Below are 17,855 nucleotides of genomic sequence, written 5' to 3'. Positions count from 1 at the left end.
ACTCTTTTGTGACTCGCTAAGCACTGTTGTTCTAAATGCCTTTTGACTTGATAACCCCAAAGTTGGGTTTTGTTTTGGTTTGGATGTACCTTGTTCTGTATGTCCCTTGTTTTGCAAATAAATAAAACTTTTCTGTTAAAAAAAAAAACAATGTCAGGTGGATGGGACCGTATACACCAGAATGTTAGGGCCAAGAATTGTAGGTTATGCCACAATTTTTAGACTTTGCTGCAACCTGCCACCTCTATTGAGTTCAAGTGCAATGTAGCAAAAGACACCTACAGTGTTTTAGACACATTCAGCGCACATTTTTGAAGCATTACCTTCCCATTGTGAACAAAAAAAACTGAAAACCAGGAGGTGGCATTTGTGCAGTGTTTACTAACACACTGTAATGTGTGAGAAACGTGGGTTAAGGCAAGAGCCAGTGGTTGTCATTTTGTTGCATCGCTAAAGCAGCCCAAAGGTGATTTGATTTTCTTTTCAGGTGGAAGGAAAGAAAATCACTTGATTCCCTTATCGACACAGTCAGTGTTGATGGGGGGGAATCTCTCCCGCAGCCCTAATGTGTTCTGCCGGCAGCGAGTCGGGAGTATTTACAGGTACAAAATCCAACAAGCTGGTTGCACTCAAGTTGATCAATGGTTTGACCTGGGTACAACCAGCCTGCTCACAGATGGATCAAATCTTGACCTGCCCCTGCTTATCCGGACAAAATTTGACCCATCTATGGCCGGCTTAAGACAATGTAAAAGGCCTTACTATAGTAAGTGGTAAATTAGCAGTTTTCTCATCACTGCCATCTCATCCATGTTGAGAGGTTTACCTTATATGCTTGAAGAAGAGCCAAATGATCACTGCTTGCTACAGCAAATTCTTTCTTTTTTTGGTTGGCCTCATCCTTTTTATCCCAGGGACACACCTAAACACAAATCAGAGTAAATATTAATTTGCATAAAATGTTTTGTCATGCATTTTTTTGTTTACTTTGTTTTAACTGTTAAACATGAATGCTCATAACAAAAATCCAATATTTTCAGTAAGATGTATTCACACCATATTTTGTTGAAGCTGGAAAAAAGGTCTTGCATACTTCATATTAAGTTTACTAGCATTTTCTATTTCCGTTACATTTATGGTTTTTTTCAAAAAGATGATGATAGATCTCAAAATTCATGCATGTTAATGCATGATTTTTCAAGCACAATTCATGTGAGCGATCCCTAAATGGCCATCTCATTCACATACACAAATTTGGATTTTTGTCTTACCGTAAAATACTTTTCTCTGATGTTCATTGATGGACACAGCTCCAGAATCTTCTTAACCCTTGGGTTATGCTGCCCCCTACAGGAATAGGACACTAGGCAGGAAAAAGCTTTACCACGCCTATAGGTCAGTCCCAGGGGATATACTCCCACACTCTGTTATAGGCATTCAGTTTAGTTGGAAGCAGTGTCAGAAGAAAAATAACCCAACTCAGTAGAGGGGTGGGTGCTGTGTCTGTCAATGAGCATCAGAGAAAAGGATTTTACGGTAAGACAAAAATCCAATTTTCTCTCTTTCGTTCATTGACGGACACAGCTCCAGAATTTCTTAACCAATGAGACGTTGCAAAGCAGTGTTAAACATGAGGGGTGGGAAAAAACACAGCAGAAAAAAATTCCCAAAAGGCTAAACCTAGCCAACCAAGTAACATGGAGCTCAACCAAGAACAACTGGAGCTCACCTATAAACAATGCACCCTCAAAGAGGACCAGGTTCTCTCAAAACAAACAGGATAAAAATGTCCGGTACTACCAGGTTCTCTCAAACAGCAGCCTGCAAAACCTTGTGGCCAAAAGCAGCATCCGCAGATGCCAGTACATCCACTATATTAAAATGTTGTGAAAGTGCGCACAGAGGACCAGGTGGCCGCCTTGCAAGCCTGTATCACTGACGCCTGATGGCGGAAAGCCCAAGAGGCACCAAGCACCTACGTAGAAAGCGCCTTAACAGGGAACAGAGGAACCTGACCCTTGATGGAATAGGCCTGAACCACTGTCTGTCTTGTCCATCTGGAAATGGTCACGGCAGACGCGTCCAACCCCTTGCAAGGTCCATCTGTACGGACAAACAGTAAGGCAAACCCCTATCCTTCAGCACATGGCTTTCAAAAGCCAAGCCGTTTAAGGCAGCGACTGTAAAGCAGGATGGAAGACTGGCACTTGGGCCAACATATCTTCTTTGAGAGGAAGTCTCCAAGGGGCATCGGCAAACGGCAGTCCCAGATCGGCATACCGAGACCGGCGAAGGGCAGTCTGGAGCCACTAGGATGACGGATCCCTTCTGCCTCAATCCTTCGAAGAAAACTTGACAGAAGTTTTAGTGGGGGAAAGGCATATATCAGCTGATACTTGCCCCAAGGAGCCACCAGTGCGTCTGTGGCGTCAGCCAGAGGATCCCGAGACCCTGCCTCAATTCTATGCACCTTCCTGTTGAGATGAGAGTCAAACAGGTGCACCGCGGAAGTTCCCAACTGGACACGCAGCTGAACCTTAGAATGTCGGCTACCTCCTGAGCTGCCAGGACACTTCTTGTGCCCCCTTGGCCATTGACATATGCCACGGCCGTGGCACTGTCCCATTGAATCCTTACCAGATACCCTTAAAGGCTAGACAAATCCTATCGCTCAAAGTTCCAGTATATCGAATGGTAGTCTTGACTCCTCCAGAGTCCAGACCCATTGAGCACATCCATGCCCAAAACGCCTCCCCACCCGGAAAGGCTGGCAACCGTAGAGACCACCGTCCAGTACAGGGGAAGGAAGGATTTGCCCTGTTGAAGCACCGGAGAGCGAAGTCACCATATCAGGGACCCTCTCGTATCCCTGATCAACAGAATAAGCTTGTCTAGAGACTGTGGGTTCTTGTGCCACTTTGCAAGAATCTCTCTTTGCAGAGGTCTTGAGTAGAACTGTGCAAATGGAACCGCCTCGAAGGTAGACACAATCAGCCACAGCACCCACACGCAAGTCCTGAAAGATGTAAATAAAAAGTCGCGCTCAGTGATAATAAACTAAATGAATGTCCAAAAATTATCAAGTGATAAATCAAATATTCAAGAAAATGTCCAATTAGTCCCAATATGGATAGTGAATTTTGTGAAGAAATTATGTCAATCCAGATTCCCCTTTGGTAATATGCTTACCAGAGCACAATGTATCAAAGGCCCAGGATCCAAATCAGCAAACTTGGTATTGTTAGTAGATGTCCGTTGATAGACCTCCCAGGAATTTGAATGTATGGAATCATGGAAAAAAACAGGAGAATGCCATAGCATAAAATCCCACAAAAAAATATGGTATACTATTGGCAGTAAATCACCAGTGATGCATCCCAAAACTGGAAAAATTGTGTGTGAACAAAAGAAGATAAATTGAATCCACCACCAACAATAATGCTGCTTACCAGAATTAAAGTGAAATTCGCAAATAGTGGTAGAGGAAAGCCAAAGCCAGGAAGAACAATCAAAGTATTCTTTACCAAAGGGAAGATGAGCACAATTGTAATCCACCACCAATAGGTCATTCCCTTAACAGACTGAATGCATGACACTCATAAGTGAACAGATATGTCTCCACCTCAGTAGTCGGGTACAACGGTACCTATCGGCCTCTAACCAGATGAAACCTTTAAATGGGCATTGATGTCCTGAAGTGGATAGGCAATGAGATCCCCACAGAAACAGATAAGCCGGACTGCAAACTTAGGTAGACCAGGAAGATAGATGGGTGGTATAGTCGCCTGATGCTCAGTAATGATGGGCCCCAAATGCACAATACATAAAAGAGAAGGACACCATAGTGTAAAAACGTACAAAATTTAATAGGTCAAAAAGTAATACACTCACATGAAACTTGACAAAAAGATTGTTTGTATCAGCCGCCGGCCGGACGGCTCTGCACATTCGCACTCGTGGGACACTACCGGAAATGACGTCAGCACGCACCTAACGTCGTTTCGTCATAGATGACGTTTTCAAAGGTGCGGACGGCATGCTGACGGCATGCTGACGCCATCTATTTAAACACCATTCAGCCAGATATCCGGTAATGAATGAAGCCTGTTCAGCCATCCCATGTAAGGGAATGATCCAGCGATCACATGCAGAAACAGCGCTAAATTTTAAATGCTATAAGAACCAAAATCAACAAAGAACGGTAATAGATCTCATAACATTATCATGAAATTATAATAGCCAAAAAAAATGTATGCGATAGCCGAAAAAAGATATATATAAGAAGGTCTATATGTATCCACATCAATGCTATTGCTCCATCTAGTGGCCTAAAACAAAACTGTTAATATTAAATTAAAAATAATCAGTATCAGTGCAACCAGTGTTAATTAACACTGATACTGGTTGCACTAATGCAGCACAAAGGGGTTAATTACCTGCCACTGGTCGGTCACTAATAGATGAGTGACCAGCAGTGACAACACATTAACCCCTCATGCTTCATAATACAAATACCATTGGTAAGCTGCCTCAGCTCCCCCCCCATCTCCCCCCACCCCCACTGCCTCAGCGTCCCCCTCCTCGGGTGTCCTTCATTCAAAAGTCCCGCCTCTGGCCGGCGGCACCGCCTCTCAATGACGTCCCTACTACGATCTGTGCATTATGAATGGACATACCAGGCGGGGGGGGGCGGGGCGAGCGGCCGCTATAGATAGAACTAATGTGATCCTTCCCTGTCAGCTCAGCATGACTATGTGTGAATGAGAACAGAACTGACCTGACACCGGGCGAGGGGGGGGGGGGCGGGGGGAGCGGCCGCTATTAGCTGTAACTATGTGAGAGCTTCACTTCCCTGTCAGCGGAGATACATGCCTGTCAGGGAAGTGAAGCGCTCACATAGTTACAGCTAATAGCGGCCGCTCCCCCCGCCCGGTGTCAGGTCAGTTCTGTTCTCATTCACACATAGTCGCGCTGAGCTGACAGGAATAATTCACATAGTTCTATCTATAGCGGCCGCTTGCCCCGCCCCCCCCGCCTGGTATGTCCATTCATTAATGCACAGATCGTAGTAGGGACGTCATTAAGAGGCGGACGGCCGGCCAGAGGCGGGACTTTTAAAACCTGCCCTGCGCTGCGCCCTCCTCCTTCCCCACGGCGGCCATATTTATTTTCGGCAATGTTAACCCATTATCGGCCGAAATGAGATCGGCTCATTTTCGGCTGATAATTTCGGTGCATCCCTAATTACAATTGTGCTCATCTTCCCTTTGGTAAAGAATACTTTGATTGTTCTTCCTGGCTTTGGCTTTCCTCTACCACTATTTGTGAATTTCACTTTAATTCTGGTAAGCAGCATTATTGTTGGTGGTGGATTCAATCTATCTTCTTTTGTTCACACACAATTTTTCCAGTTTTGGGATACATCACTGGTGATTTACTGCCAATAGTATACCATATTTTTTTGTGGGATTTTATGCTATGGCATTCTCCTGTTTTTTTCCATGATTCCATACATTCAAATTCCTGCGAGGTCTATCAATGGACATCTACCAACAATACCAAGATTGCTGATTTGGATCCTGGGAGCTTTGATACATTATGTTCTGGTAAGCATATTACCAAAGGGGGATCTGGATTTACATAATTTCTTCACAAAATTCACTATCCATATTGGGACTAATTGGACATCTTTTTTTAATATTTGATTTATCACTTGATAATTTATGGACATTCATTTAGTTTATCATCACTGAGCGCGACTTTTTTATTTACATATTTGAGGGTGTGGTCACACTTGAAGTTGTGTCTTTTTCCTATTTATCACCTTTAGCGCGGTTACTTTTTTCTTTTTTACTAAGTCCTGAAAGATGACTGACTGCTGAAAACCTGGAGCCAAATCTTATTCTGCAGCTTTTGGAGTTTTTTTCCCCTGGAAGAAACACCCTGGCTGGAGCAGAGTCCAGAATAAGACACGGATAGTCCAACTTGGTGGACGGAACCAGAGCAGATTTTTGGAAGTTCAATTTCCAACCCAACTCCTGCAGAGTCAATACAGTAATTTCCAGGTTGTCCTTTAGAGCAGTTGGAGACTCTGCCTGCAGAAGAAGAGCGTCCAGGTACCAAGTACCGCAATCCCCCCTCTGCTGCTACAATGCCAACAGTTTTGTGAATAGCCGAGGAGCTGAGGCGAGACCAAAGGGTAATGCCATGAATTGATAATGTTCCTTGCCCACGGCAAAGTGGAGGAAACGCTGATGACCAACATATATTAGAATATGAAGGTAAGCGTCCTTTGATGTGGGGATGCCACTACCACACGAATGGACTCCATTTGGAACTTCTGTACCTGCACAAGGGGGTTCAAAGCCCTGAGGTCCAGGATTGGACGTACCTTGCCTTCCTTCCTGGGAACTGTAAACAGGTTTGACTAGAAACCTTGAAAACATTCTGATTTTGGAACCGGAACAATCACCCCTTGTAGTAGAAAGTCTTGCACCGCCCCGAAGAGACCCTGCAGGTGGTCTCGGGACAAATGCAGGTTGGAAGGAAAGAACCTCACTGGAGGATAAGACAAACTCAATCTTGTAGCCGGACCGAACCAGCTCGTGGACTCCCCTCTGTCTTGAATCAGAGAGGTCCATGTGTCCGGAAGAAGAGAAGACGTCCCCCCCACCTCAGACACGGGTGAGGGCACCCCTTCAGGCAGAAGAGGGCTTTGTCTGCAGGTCTGGAAGAACACGCTCTTGGCTTACCAGACCAGGTTCACTTGGAACCTCCAGAGGTGGTCCTGACAGACTTAGATCCTTTGTCTTGAGATCCTGAGAGATGAAATAGCCGCATATAAACTGAGAAATAAAGGGCCTATGACTGCGACGAGACTCCTTGCCCCTGGAAGTACTCTTCCCCCCTGTAAGATCCTTAAGGATATCATCCATATCAGGCGCCGAAGGACTACTGCTGTCACGGACAGCCTAGAAACTAAGGGACCTGCATCCAGAGAGGCATCACAGACAAACTGCAATCCCTGGACCAACTGGTCTGCCAGCTCTGCAAGGGCAGGGGGAAGCTACACCCCCTCCAGATCCTGGCGTAAAAGCTTGCCTACTTCGTTAAAGTCTGGGACACCAATGCTATGGTGAACAACGGCCTAAGGACCGAACCAGTAAACGTGGCGGACCAAAGTCTCAGCTCTCTTGTCAAAGGGGTCTTTAAAAGCCAGAGACTCCTCCACCGGATTAGAGTGGATTTATTCAGCCTGGAACCTGAGAATCCACCACAGGTGGGACTGTCTACTTCTTTAACTCTTCAAAGGGATACTGTTTAGCACAACGCTTAGGCATCAACCTATTGCGTTTAGGTCACTGACCCATGACAATTTTGTCACAATAGGCCATCAGAATGGGGGTGCCGCAGGCCAAGAGGAAAAAATTCTATTTAAAAAAGGAAAAATGCTAGAACCAGAGATCCCAGCAAGGAACTAGGTCCTTACTCCTCACTAGGCAGAAAAAAACTGAATGCTTATAAACAGAGAGTGGGAGTATATCTCCTGAGACTGCCCCATAGGCGTGATAAAGTTTTTTCCTGCCTAATGTCCTACTCCTGTAAGGAGCAGCATTACCCAATGGTTAGGAAGATTCTGGAGCTGTGTCCGTCAATGAACGAAAGAGAAAACGATTTTCCACCTTTCAATGCGGTTGTCTCCACTTTACTAAGTATTTAATACAATACCACTATAAAATTCGATATTCTTTACTCAGGGGGCCATGGTTACTCTGATCAGAGACTAAGCATTCCTGTGCATCAAGATATCAAGCCTATCACCTTCATTATGCGCTAATGTTGATGACCATCAAATTCTACGTATTGTTATGCATCAATACTTACTATGTATGTAATGCAGAAAATAGAGAATTGGAAAAGCTCCATATATATTGATGTAATGCCAGTATATAATACTAAAAATAACCGCGTTAAAACACCCGAGAAGAAAAGGACAGCTTTGGCTAGAAGTGGGAAACACTGAGATAAATTAAATAAAATATAGCTGCGATAGATTTGACAATTGGATAAATGATATATGATATACACATATGATTGGAAGATAAAATTAATCAAAATGCTCAAATGACAAGGTGAAAAAATATAACCAAGTGTATACAGGTGCACAATTTGAAGCAAAAGCTTCCAGCTTCCATAGTGAAGTAGGTAAGAACAATACTTTATTGGTATAGGTAAAAAATTCACATTTACACGGGTATATCAGCGCTGTAATAAAGATAGCCGGCAAGGTGCACTGTCGCCCGTCTTCCGGGTTCCACGTGGTGACGTCAGCACGTGGAAACCGGAAGACGGGCGACAGTGTACCTTGCCGGCTATCTTTATTACAGCGCTGATATACCAGTGTAAATGTGAGTTTTTTTTACCTATACCAATAAACCAATAAAGTATTGTTCTTACCTACTTCACTATGGAAGCTTTTGCTTTTTATACAGTGGGTACGGAAAGTATTCAGACCCCCTTAAAATTTTCACTCTTTGTTATATTGCAGCCATTTGCTAAAATCATTTAAGTTCATTCTTCTTCCTCATGAATGTACACATAGCACCCCATACTGACAGAAAAACACAGAATTGTTGACATTGTTGCAGATTTATTAAAAAAGAAAAACTGAAATATCACATGGTCCTAAGTATTCAGACCCTTTGCTGTGACACTCATATATTTAACTCAGGTGCTTTCCATTTCTTCTGATCATCCTTGAGATGGTTCTACACCTTCATTTGAGTCCAGCTGTGTTTGATTATACTGATTGGACTTGATTAGGAAAGCCACACACCTGTCTATATAAGACCTTCCAGATCACAATGCATGTCAGAGCAAATGAGAATCATGAGGTCAAAGGAACTGCCTGAAGAGCTCAGAGACAGAATTGTGGCAAGGCACAGATCTGGCCAAGGTTACAAAAAGATTTCTGCTGCACTTAAGGTTCCTAAGAGCACAGTGGCCTCCATAATCCTCAAATGGAAGATGTTTGGGACGACCAGAACCCTTCCTAGAGCTGGCCGTCCGGCCAAACTGAGCTATCGGGGGAGCAGAGCCTTGGTGAGAGAGGTAAAGAAGAACCCAAAGATCACTGTGGCTGAGCTCCAGAGATGCAGTCAGGAGATGGGAGAAAGTTGTAGAAAGTCAACCATCACTGCAGCCCTCCACCAGTCGGGGCTTTATGGCAGAGTGGCCCGACGGAAGCCTCTCCTCAGTGTAAGACACATGAAAGCCCGCATGGAGTTTGCTAAAACAACACCCGAAGGACTCCAAGATGATGAGAAATAAGATTCTCTGGTCTGATGAGACCAAAATAGAACTTTTTGGCCTTAATTCTAAGCGGTATGTGTGGAGAAAACCAGGCACTGCTCATCACCTGTCCAATACAGTCCCAACAGTGAAGCATGGTGGTGGCAGCATCATGCTGTGGGGGTGTTTTTCAGCTGCAGGGACAGGACGACTGGTTGCAATCGAGGGAAAGATGAATGCGGCCAAGTACAGGGATATCCTGGACAAAAACCTTCTCCAGAGTTCTCTGGACCTCAAACTGGGCCGAAGGTTTACCTTCCAACAAGACAATGACCCTAAGCACACAGCTAAAATAACGAAGGAGTGGCTTCACAACAACTCCGTGACTGTTCTTGAATGGCTCAGCCAGAGCCCTGACTTAAACCCAATTGAGCATCTCTGGAGAGACCTAAAAATGGCTGTCCACCAACGTTTACCATCCAACCTGACAGAACTGGAGAGGATCTGCAAGGAGGAATGGCAGAGGATCCCCAAATCCAGGTGTGAAAGACTTGTTGCATCTTTCCCAAAAAGACTCCTGGCTGTATTAGATCAAAAGGGGGCTTCTACTAAATACTGAGCAAAGGGTCTGAATACTTAGGACCATGTGATATTTCAGTTTTTCTTTTTTAATAAATCTGCAACAATGTCAACAATTCTGTGTTTTTCTGTCAGTATGGGGTGCTATGTGTACATTCATGAGGAAGAAGAATGAACTTAAATGATTTTAGCAAATGGCTGCAATATAACAGAGTGAAAAATTTAAGGGGGTCTGAATACTTTCCGTACCCACTGTATATGCTGACCCCGCGGTGGAAGCAGTTTATGTCCCATATTGCTTGAGTACCGTCTGAAGGCTGCATCCATCCAGCGCCGATCCGTTGCCAGTCTACATCCTAATGCTCTTTTTACCTGGACCTATTGAGGATCAGATTGAAAGGCATACTTTTTACCAGCATCTGGTAAGCGTATGGGCTTGTCACATTAATGGACGCACTGTGGAGGAATCATTTAACACTGTTGTGGTGGAGGACCTTTTTTCTACACTGTTATTACACTTCATATTTTTTGGGACTTCACAATTTTTTATTTATATTTTTTTCTTCTTTGCATTGTGCACCTGAACTCATTTATACTTAGCCGAGCTATATTCACTATAGCTGTGCATACGTATATATTTGCTGTGTGCACTGGATTATTTAAGTTGCACCACTGTTTCATTTGATCTTAGAACTGAGCTGTATGTGTTTATTCAATTTCAAATTGTGCACCTGTATACACTTGGTTATATTTTTTCACCTTGTCATTTGAGCATTTTAGATAAATTTTATCTTCCAATCATATGTGTATATCATATATCCATTTATCAAATCTAGAGCAGCTAAATTTTATTTAATTAATGCCAGTACATGCCTCTTACACGTTCACTGCAAATGTTTATGTACACTCAAATTTTGCTTTTTACCACATGGATCTGCTTAAAATTGATCAATTTATCAACAGTACTTCTGCACCCTCTACAAGTATAATGGAGCCAGAAAGAAATGTCTTACTATACTGGCAGATTTGACAATGGCAACACCTATACACAGTATAGAAATATTATGAAAACCCTATACTGTCTTCATCCCAAGGGAAAGTGTATTGCGGGCCCACACCCACCTATTATTACTTTATTGCTTTGATTGGGTTAATTCTGCCTCCCATAAAGTTATACCAAATATTGTACCCTAATTTTTTCCTTAAATGCAGCCATTCACAGGTAAATTAAAGGTTTTATTGTAAAAAAAAAAAAATCAACTTACAAAAGGAGACTTAAATGCCAGGCTGGCAGCAATAGTGAGAGCCGAGTCCAGACAGCAAAAGATAGCACCAAACAGCATCAGTTTACCAATTCTCACATCTACTGGCAGGGAAGCCAAATGATAACCCAGTGGCGTGAGTGTTTCTTGCTTAGTAAGTGCCCCAAGATCTTGAAGCCGTAGCTTGGAAGTTTGAATTGATTCCACTCCTGGTGGTTCAATTAACCGAGACAAAACAGTATCTAGTCGGGACTCAGAAAACATGTCCAAAATCTTTATTCTATGATAAAGCACAAAAAGAAAAGACACTAATCAAATATTCTGTTGGAATTGGTTCTTTTTAAACAACAAGGAGCAAGTCAATGTAAATTAAATATGTTAAATTGAGTATATAATGTGTTTATTTGTTTGCATAGGTTCTCCTTACCTGATGTTTAAAATGAAAAAAGGTATTTGACGAGTACAGTAGCTGAAGTACAAGCTAAAAATGTGCACATTATACATGTGACACGTGAAAAACAGTCAAAACAAAAAATATAATATTATTATTATTAAAATAAGGCCTTGTACATGTTTTAGACAGTCAGTAGTGTGTGAAAAGAAAGACTGCTGTGCTCTTTAGAAAGTTCATAATGCTTTAGGGATACCTTCATCACAGGTGCCCCCCTGTACCAAAATGTTTGTATACATACTGTATATAATATTCATCTCAGCAAAGGGTTGAGACGCATGTTTGTCACGATGGACACACTTCACTAATGTGTCAGCCGGATTCCCATATGCTGCCACGTAATGACAATAGGAAATTAAAAGGTACATTCATTCAGGTCTATGAATTTCTGGAAAAGAGGAGAAGATGACAGGGGAAGCAGATGGGAAAGATGAAGGAAAGCACAGAACCTCAATATTCGTGGAGTAGGACATACCCAGGACTAAGCCAGCCATAATGTGCAGCTATGCAGGTACGATGGTGTGCATTCGTTTTTGTGAGTTGCGTTTAGGGTAACACATTGATTGCAATGCGCTGCCCTATACAGTATGAAAATCACACGAAAGAAGCGCATGACCTTTCTTTTAAAAGCACACCGTACCAAAATGCAAGGTTCAAAAGGTGTATTGGGGGGTGCCATTAAGAATTAAAGGCACCACTGCCCACCTGCAAAAGGTGTTTTTTGTGCATTGTGGGAATGCATGCAATTTTGTGTGTACTTCTGCAATGCACAAATATGAACCTAGCTTTAACTCTACTTTAATTACCTTATTAGAAAAATATCTTGCTACCATTTCTGACCACCTAAAATGCTAACTGCCTGACTGTCTGACTTTACTACTAGGTGAATCACTGACTTATTAGAAGTATGCAGGTTGCCTTAGATAAAGCAGATGTCAGTTGGCATTTTCATAAGGGCATTTGAAATTCAAGCACAAGTATTTCAGTAAAAATATAACAAATATAGCATATACCTTAAACATAGCTGCTCCAGTGGAATACGATGGATCTCTGGCAGCTGCTGATCTAGAAGCTGATGGTGATAGTGGTGGCTGGTGAACAGGTGGAAGCACACACCTGAGGCCACGCGGCCAGCTCTTCCTTTTCTCTGAATGGCATTCGCTTTAGATACCCATGTTTCCTCAAGGCTCTCCATACTTCTTGATGGATCATATCTAGAAAAGATAAATGCAAAGGCACACAGATTTCAGTTGGGTTTAAGGCCGTGTTCATTGAAAGTTGGAAAACAAAACAAAATCAGTGATCAGACCAGTATAACCCCTCCCACTTCCAGCATCCCTCCCAGAGGAGTGGGGCCCTAATGAACTTTAAGAAATGGTATTTACACCTAGTATAAAAATACAACTTTCTCTCTCATTCATTGAGGGACACGGGATTCAGATACACATGCAAGGCCACTCTCAAACTTAAAAACACAGGCTTTTTTGTCAATGGTGGAATATCTTTCCTATTTTTGATAAAAATGGAACTGCTGATGAGATGCACAGTTATGTTCTAGTTAAAATTTGGAGGAAATTTGAGGACTTTTTTAGGTACAAAAAATGTTTTACTAAAATATATTTGAATGTCTTGCATATATTTGCATTATACACCTGCATGATCATGCAGACATATGTTTTTTGGCTGAATCTGGAGTTCTACTTTAAATTGTTTATAAGAAACATATATACTTAATACAGAAATGTGAAAAATTATACGTAGTGTTGTGTAATTTATTACCTCTTCTCCCTCATTTTGCCTGAGTCAATCACATACACAATATCATCAATCGTGATAGAGGTTTCTGCAATATTGGTGGAAATTATTATCTTAGTAACACCTGGTGGTGGTTTAACAAATACAGACTGCTGCTCTTCATTTGATAAAGATGAATGTAATGGGTAGATCACACATCTGCAAAAAAAAAAAAAAAAAAAAAAAAAAAGATAGATATGTATTTATTTTTTTTTTTTTACAACAAACAATGTCTAATAAGTATACAGATGAACATACCGCTTGCTGCGTCGATTGCTAAACAAGGCATTCGATTGTAGTTGTTCATACAACATTTTGATTTCTGCCAGACCAGGCAAAAATACTAAAACAGCACCTAGAAAAAAAAAACATAAGAGAGTGTAACACATGATGAGGATAGCAAACATGTTGTTTGTTATATTATTAGTATAGTGTATCTTAGACCATATAAAAAATAAAAAAAAATAGCACTTCCCCATTTTTTTAGATCTCTTAAACACTGCAAAAGTAAGAAAAAGTGGAATTTAGGCTTACCTGAAAATTTAATATATTTCTGTACAGTACAGGCCACAGGCAAAGTATTCATAAAGTCATCTCCAATGGTGAGAGGTTGGATTCATCCTTCTTTTTATTGATAGTGTAGGACCCACTGACAATGAGGTACTTTGACGTAGTGGTGGGCTTGAGCACGATATGGCCTTATGGTGGTACCAAATCCCCATTTTTTGCCTTTATATTTGATAGTCATTTCTTTTGCATGTGTGCGCTATTCTCTGTAAATATGCATGTCGCTTGGTTCAGAGCTGCACCAGCTTTAGAAATGCATGTTCAGGGTGTGCCACCCCCCCCCCCCAGCTCTTTGTTTGTTATGTATTCGGTCCTGACCAGACTTCTGGGGTTGAGCACCCCACCCTCCCACACCTGTACTCTATCAGTGTCCACTAGCAAGCAGATATAGGAGGAGTCCCTTATAATGCAGTTGCACATCTCTCCCAGTAAGGAGTAAGCATCTCCAATGGTGAGAGGTTGGATTCATCCTTTTTATGGATAGTGTAGGACCCACTGACAATGGGGTACTTTGACGTAGTGGTGGGCTTGAGCACGATTATGGCCATATGGTGGGACCAAATCCCCATTTTTTTGCCTTTATATTTGATAGTCATTTCTTTTGCATGTGTGCGCTATTCTCTGTAAATATGCATGTCGCTTGGTTCATAGCTGCACCAGCTTTAGAAATGCATGTTCAGGGTGTGCCCCCCCAGCTCTTTGTTTGTTTGTTATTCATAAACTCTGGGTTATAAACTCCAACCTTCAGGCGATTGGACACTGGCAAGTACTACCCCACTCTATGAATCCTCAGTTTCATAGCAAGCAATGCAGAGAATAGCCAAGGAATAGAAGAGAGTGTAACTCATGTTGTACTTCAAAATCTGGAATTCATGGGTAAGTTCAAATTCCTCTTAAAATAATTGTGCCGTATAGAACACATGCAAAGAATTCAGAGACCATGGAATGCCCCATAACAATGAATGGGAAGGGTGAGCAACAACTAGGCAAACAGAACTGTGCCAACAGACCCAACAACAACAAGGGTCAACAGACCACACTTCAAAGTGCTACAGAAAGAACTATGCAAGTGAAAACTGACTCAGCAAAAGATTGGACATCCACCGAAACTTGAACAGAGGACCAGGGGGCAGCCTTACAAAGCTGGGCTACAGAGGATTGGTGCAGAAAAACTCCTGCAGATCTGGTGAAATGGGCATGTAAAAGCCCAGAAGGAGATTTGTTCTTGAGAATGTAAGCTCTAGTGATTAGAATCCTTATCCATCTCTCAATGGTGGACTTAGAAGCAGGGTGTCCCTTATGAGGTACTGAAGATGGGGATTTCCTCTGTCTGATCGAAGCAGTAGCTCAGAGGTAGACTCCAAAATTGCTAAGTCAAGACTGTCTCTTTGACCCCAATTCCAGAGCATGCTCTCTGAGATCAAGAATTGATCATCCAACCAAAAGCCTGGAAGGGAGAGGAGTCCTTAAAAAGTTCCTCTAGATAACCTGTGACCTAGATGTCCTGATTTCTAAGAAGGGCAAGAGTTGCTAGGACCTTTGTGGATAATCTGGGAACAGAGGATAGGACAAAGGTCAGTGCGGCAAATTAGAAGTGATTGTTTGTCACTGCCAAGCACAGAAAACATTGCCGAGGTGGCTAAATGGTAACATGCAGATAGGCATCTTGGATATCTATGGATGTCATGTATTTCTCTTGTCTCAGCAAGGCAATTACTGACCTTGTGAATTTTAAGTCCAGATTTGGACGAATACATTTCGTTGGGCTTTGATACCGTGAACAGATTTGAATAAAATCCTTTGAACCTGTCTTGAGGGGGTACTGGCACTACGATAGTTTCCTGGCCCTACCTCACGTCAGCACACAATGGTTAATGCCTCCTCTGGAGCCCACAGGATCCCTCTTCCTAGCTAAATAAAAGACAGCCCCTTCCCCACTGAAGTGTTCTTTTTTGGTCATGCTCCAGGCCACCTGTGGATAGCAGTTGGTAAGTACTTTGGTTGCTGCAAGTATATCGCCCTCCCCCTCAATGTTCAGCCTCTCATGGAGTTGGAAGACCCTGAATGTTGGATGGTAAACCTTCCTACAAACTGAGTGCCCTTTGTGTTGGGTGGCGGGCAAATGATGCTTAGATAGCACGAATGTTCTACAGGTGTGGTAATACTAAGCTCTGCAAGGTCCCCATTGGGGCGTTTTCATGTCTTGTATAGGCAGCGTGCCGCACTGCTCTCCTGACTTTGTCTTCAGTCTGAGAGCAGCGGTGTATGATGTCACAGAGGGCAGGGAGATGTGGCGGCGCGGCGTAGTGACTGCCAGTCACCAAGCAGCAGCTTAAACAGTGTCCGAGCCGGCAGAGGAACTGGTTTCTCTCCTCTCTGCAGTCCTGCCAGTTTTCTCTTGTGAGGTAAAGACTTGTTGCCGTTTGCTCCCCTGCTGTGCTCCTGGGGGTTAAACAGCCTGACTGTTTTTTGTCTTAGATTCTGTGTCTCCTGTCTGCCACTGGAAGGGCTGCCTGACCACACCTGTTGCTGCTTCTGAAATAGATAAAAGCAGATGGGTCTTAAAGGGCCAGGGTACTTGTTTTTTCTTGTTGAGGGCATTATAATTTTTTTTCCATATTTTTTTGCATGAGCTCACCACACCGGTCAGTGGCACAGAAGACTAGCAAAAAGGTAGGAGGGGCAGCATGAGACATTTAAAAAAAAAAAAAAGAGTGCTCAAGGAATGCAAAGTATGGTGTTTTTCATTATTTTAGGAGCAGAAGCCCTAAACACAAACACTCCACAAAACATAAGACTTGTCATCTGCTGACCAAGACAATATGCATTCCTCAGATTCCTGCACAGGATGACTTCCATGCTCCTCAAGCAGCTCACATGGCAATGGCTCACATGCGTTTAAATCAGTGCAATAGAAAATGCCTTGCCCACCCCTTGTTGCATGTTGCACCTGCATGCAGTCTGCAGTGACAGGAAATTTTGAATGGATTGCCTCTAATGAAAATGGATAAGGAAGCAGATGCACAAATTTCAAAGCCTAGAGGCTGTAGCAGAAAGTATGTAGCAAAGATACATGCCACAGGCAAGACACAGGCCCAACCATCACAAAAAGCATGCAGATATTTCCAAATGTGAAAAAAGGAAGGGCTTTCTTTTCATTTAATGACAGAGGTAAAAGCTCACTGATGAAGAATTTGAGAGATCTGATAAGAAGACCATTTTACAGTAAAGGTCTCCAAGCTTTATCCAATGAAGGTGGCTGATGCATGTTTAAGCAACGTACTTCCAGGAGCGGATGGGGCTTGCCAGCATTTAGTGCATAAGTGTCTTTGCCTTTGAATACCTTTAGGGATACTATGGAAAAGTGGACTTGGTTCAAACCAGATGCACTCCAAAACACTTTTATTCTGAGTCAAAAATGCATGAACAGTGTTTACCATGGATTCCAATGGCCTATGACACCAGTGCAGTGTGTTCTAGTATAGTATACTGAACAACATATTTGTATACTGGCGCAAGTGAAGAAGAAAGCCAGTGGTTTCTACCTTACACAATTAAAGTGTCTGATACACATATACACATGAAAGAGTCCATATTCAAGTCCATATGTATATGAAAGTCCTTGGCACTGAAGGCTGCTCTGCCACAAGTAAGAAGAAAAACTTGAGGGATACTGTAGAGAAAAGACAGGCGCCACTCTAAGTGCAGTAGGAAGGTTTAATAAAGCATGTCAATATACACCAATATACTCACAATTGAGCAAGTAAGGAGGGCAACATATCGTATGTAGTCATGTCCGACCGTGAGAAAAGTTCGTCAGGATGTCTCCGGCAGTCTCTAGTACTCCGCTGCTGCCGATGGATGTCGGCACTTCCTGGTGACTGGGACGCAGGGGTAACATCCGGCGACAC

General features: G+C 42.7%; 1 protein-coding gene across 1 annotated transcript in view; it reads right to left on the bottom strand.

The window, feature by feature from the left end:
* DHX57 (DExH-box helicase 57) overlaps nt 1-17,855 on the bottom strand; it is a 295,697-nt gene that overhangs the window by 137,197 nt on the left and 140,645 nt on the right. The window contains exons 14-18 of the mRNA XM_082251986.1: nt 13,636-13,732; nt 13,363-13,536; nt 12,597-12,797; nt 11,136-11,412; nt 827-922 (exon numbers count right to left, since the gene is read on the bottom strand). Coding sequence (XP_082108112.1) covers nt 827-922; nt 11,136-11,412; nt 12,597-12,797; nt 13,363-13,536; nt 13,636-13,732 — 845 coding nt within the window. The remainder of the gene's footprint in view (nt 1-826; nt 923-11,135; nt 11,413-12,596; nt 12,798-13,362; nt 13,537-13,635; nt 13,733-17,855) is intronic.

This window comes from Pelophylax lessonae (genome assembly GCF_965119305.1).
Source record: "Pelophylax lessonae genome assembly, chromosome: 3".
Lineage (NCBI taxonomy): Eukaryota > Metazoa > Chordata > Amphibia > Anura > Ranidae > Pelophylax > Pelophylax lessonae.
The sequence above is the reverse complement of the archived record's forward strand: the minus strand, read 5'-3'. Positions and strand labels throughout refer to the sequence as shown.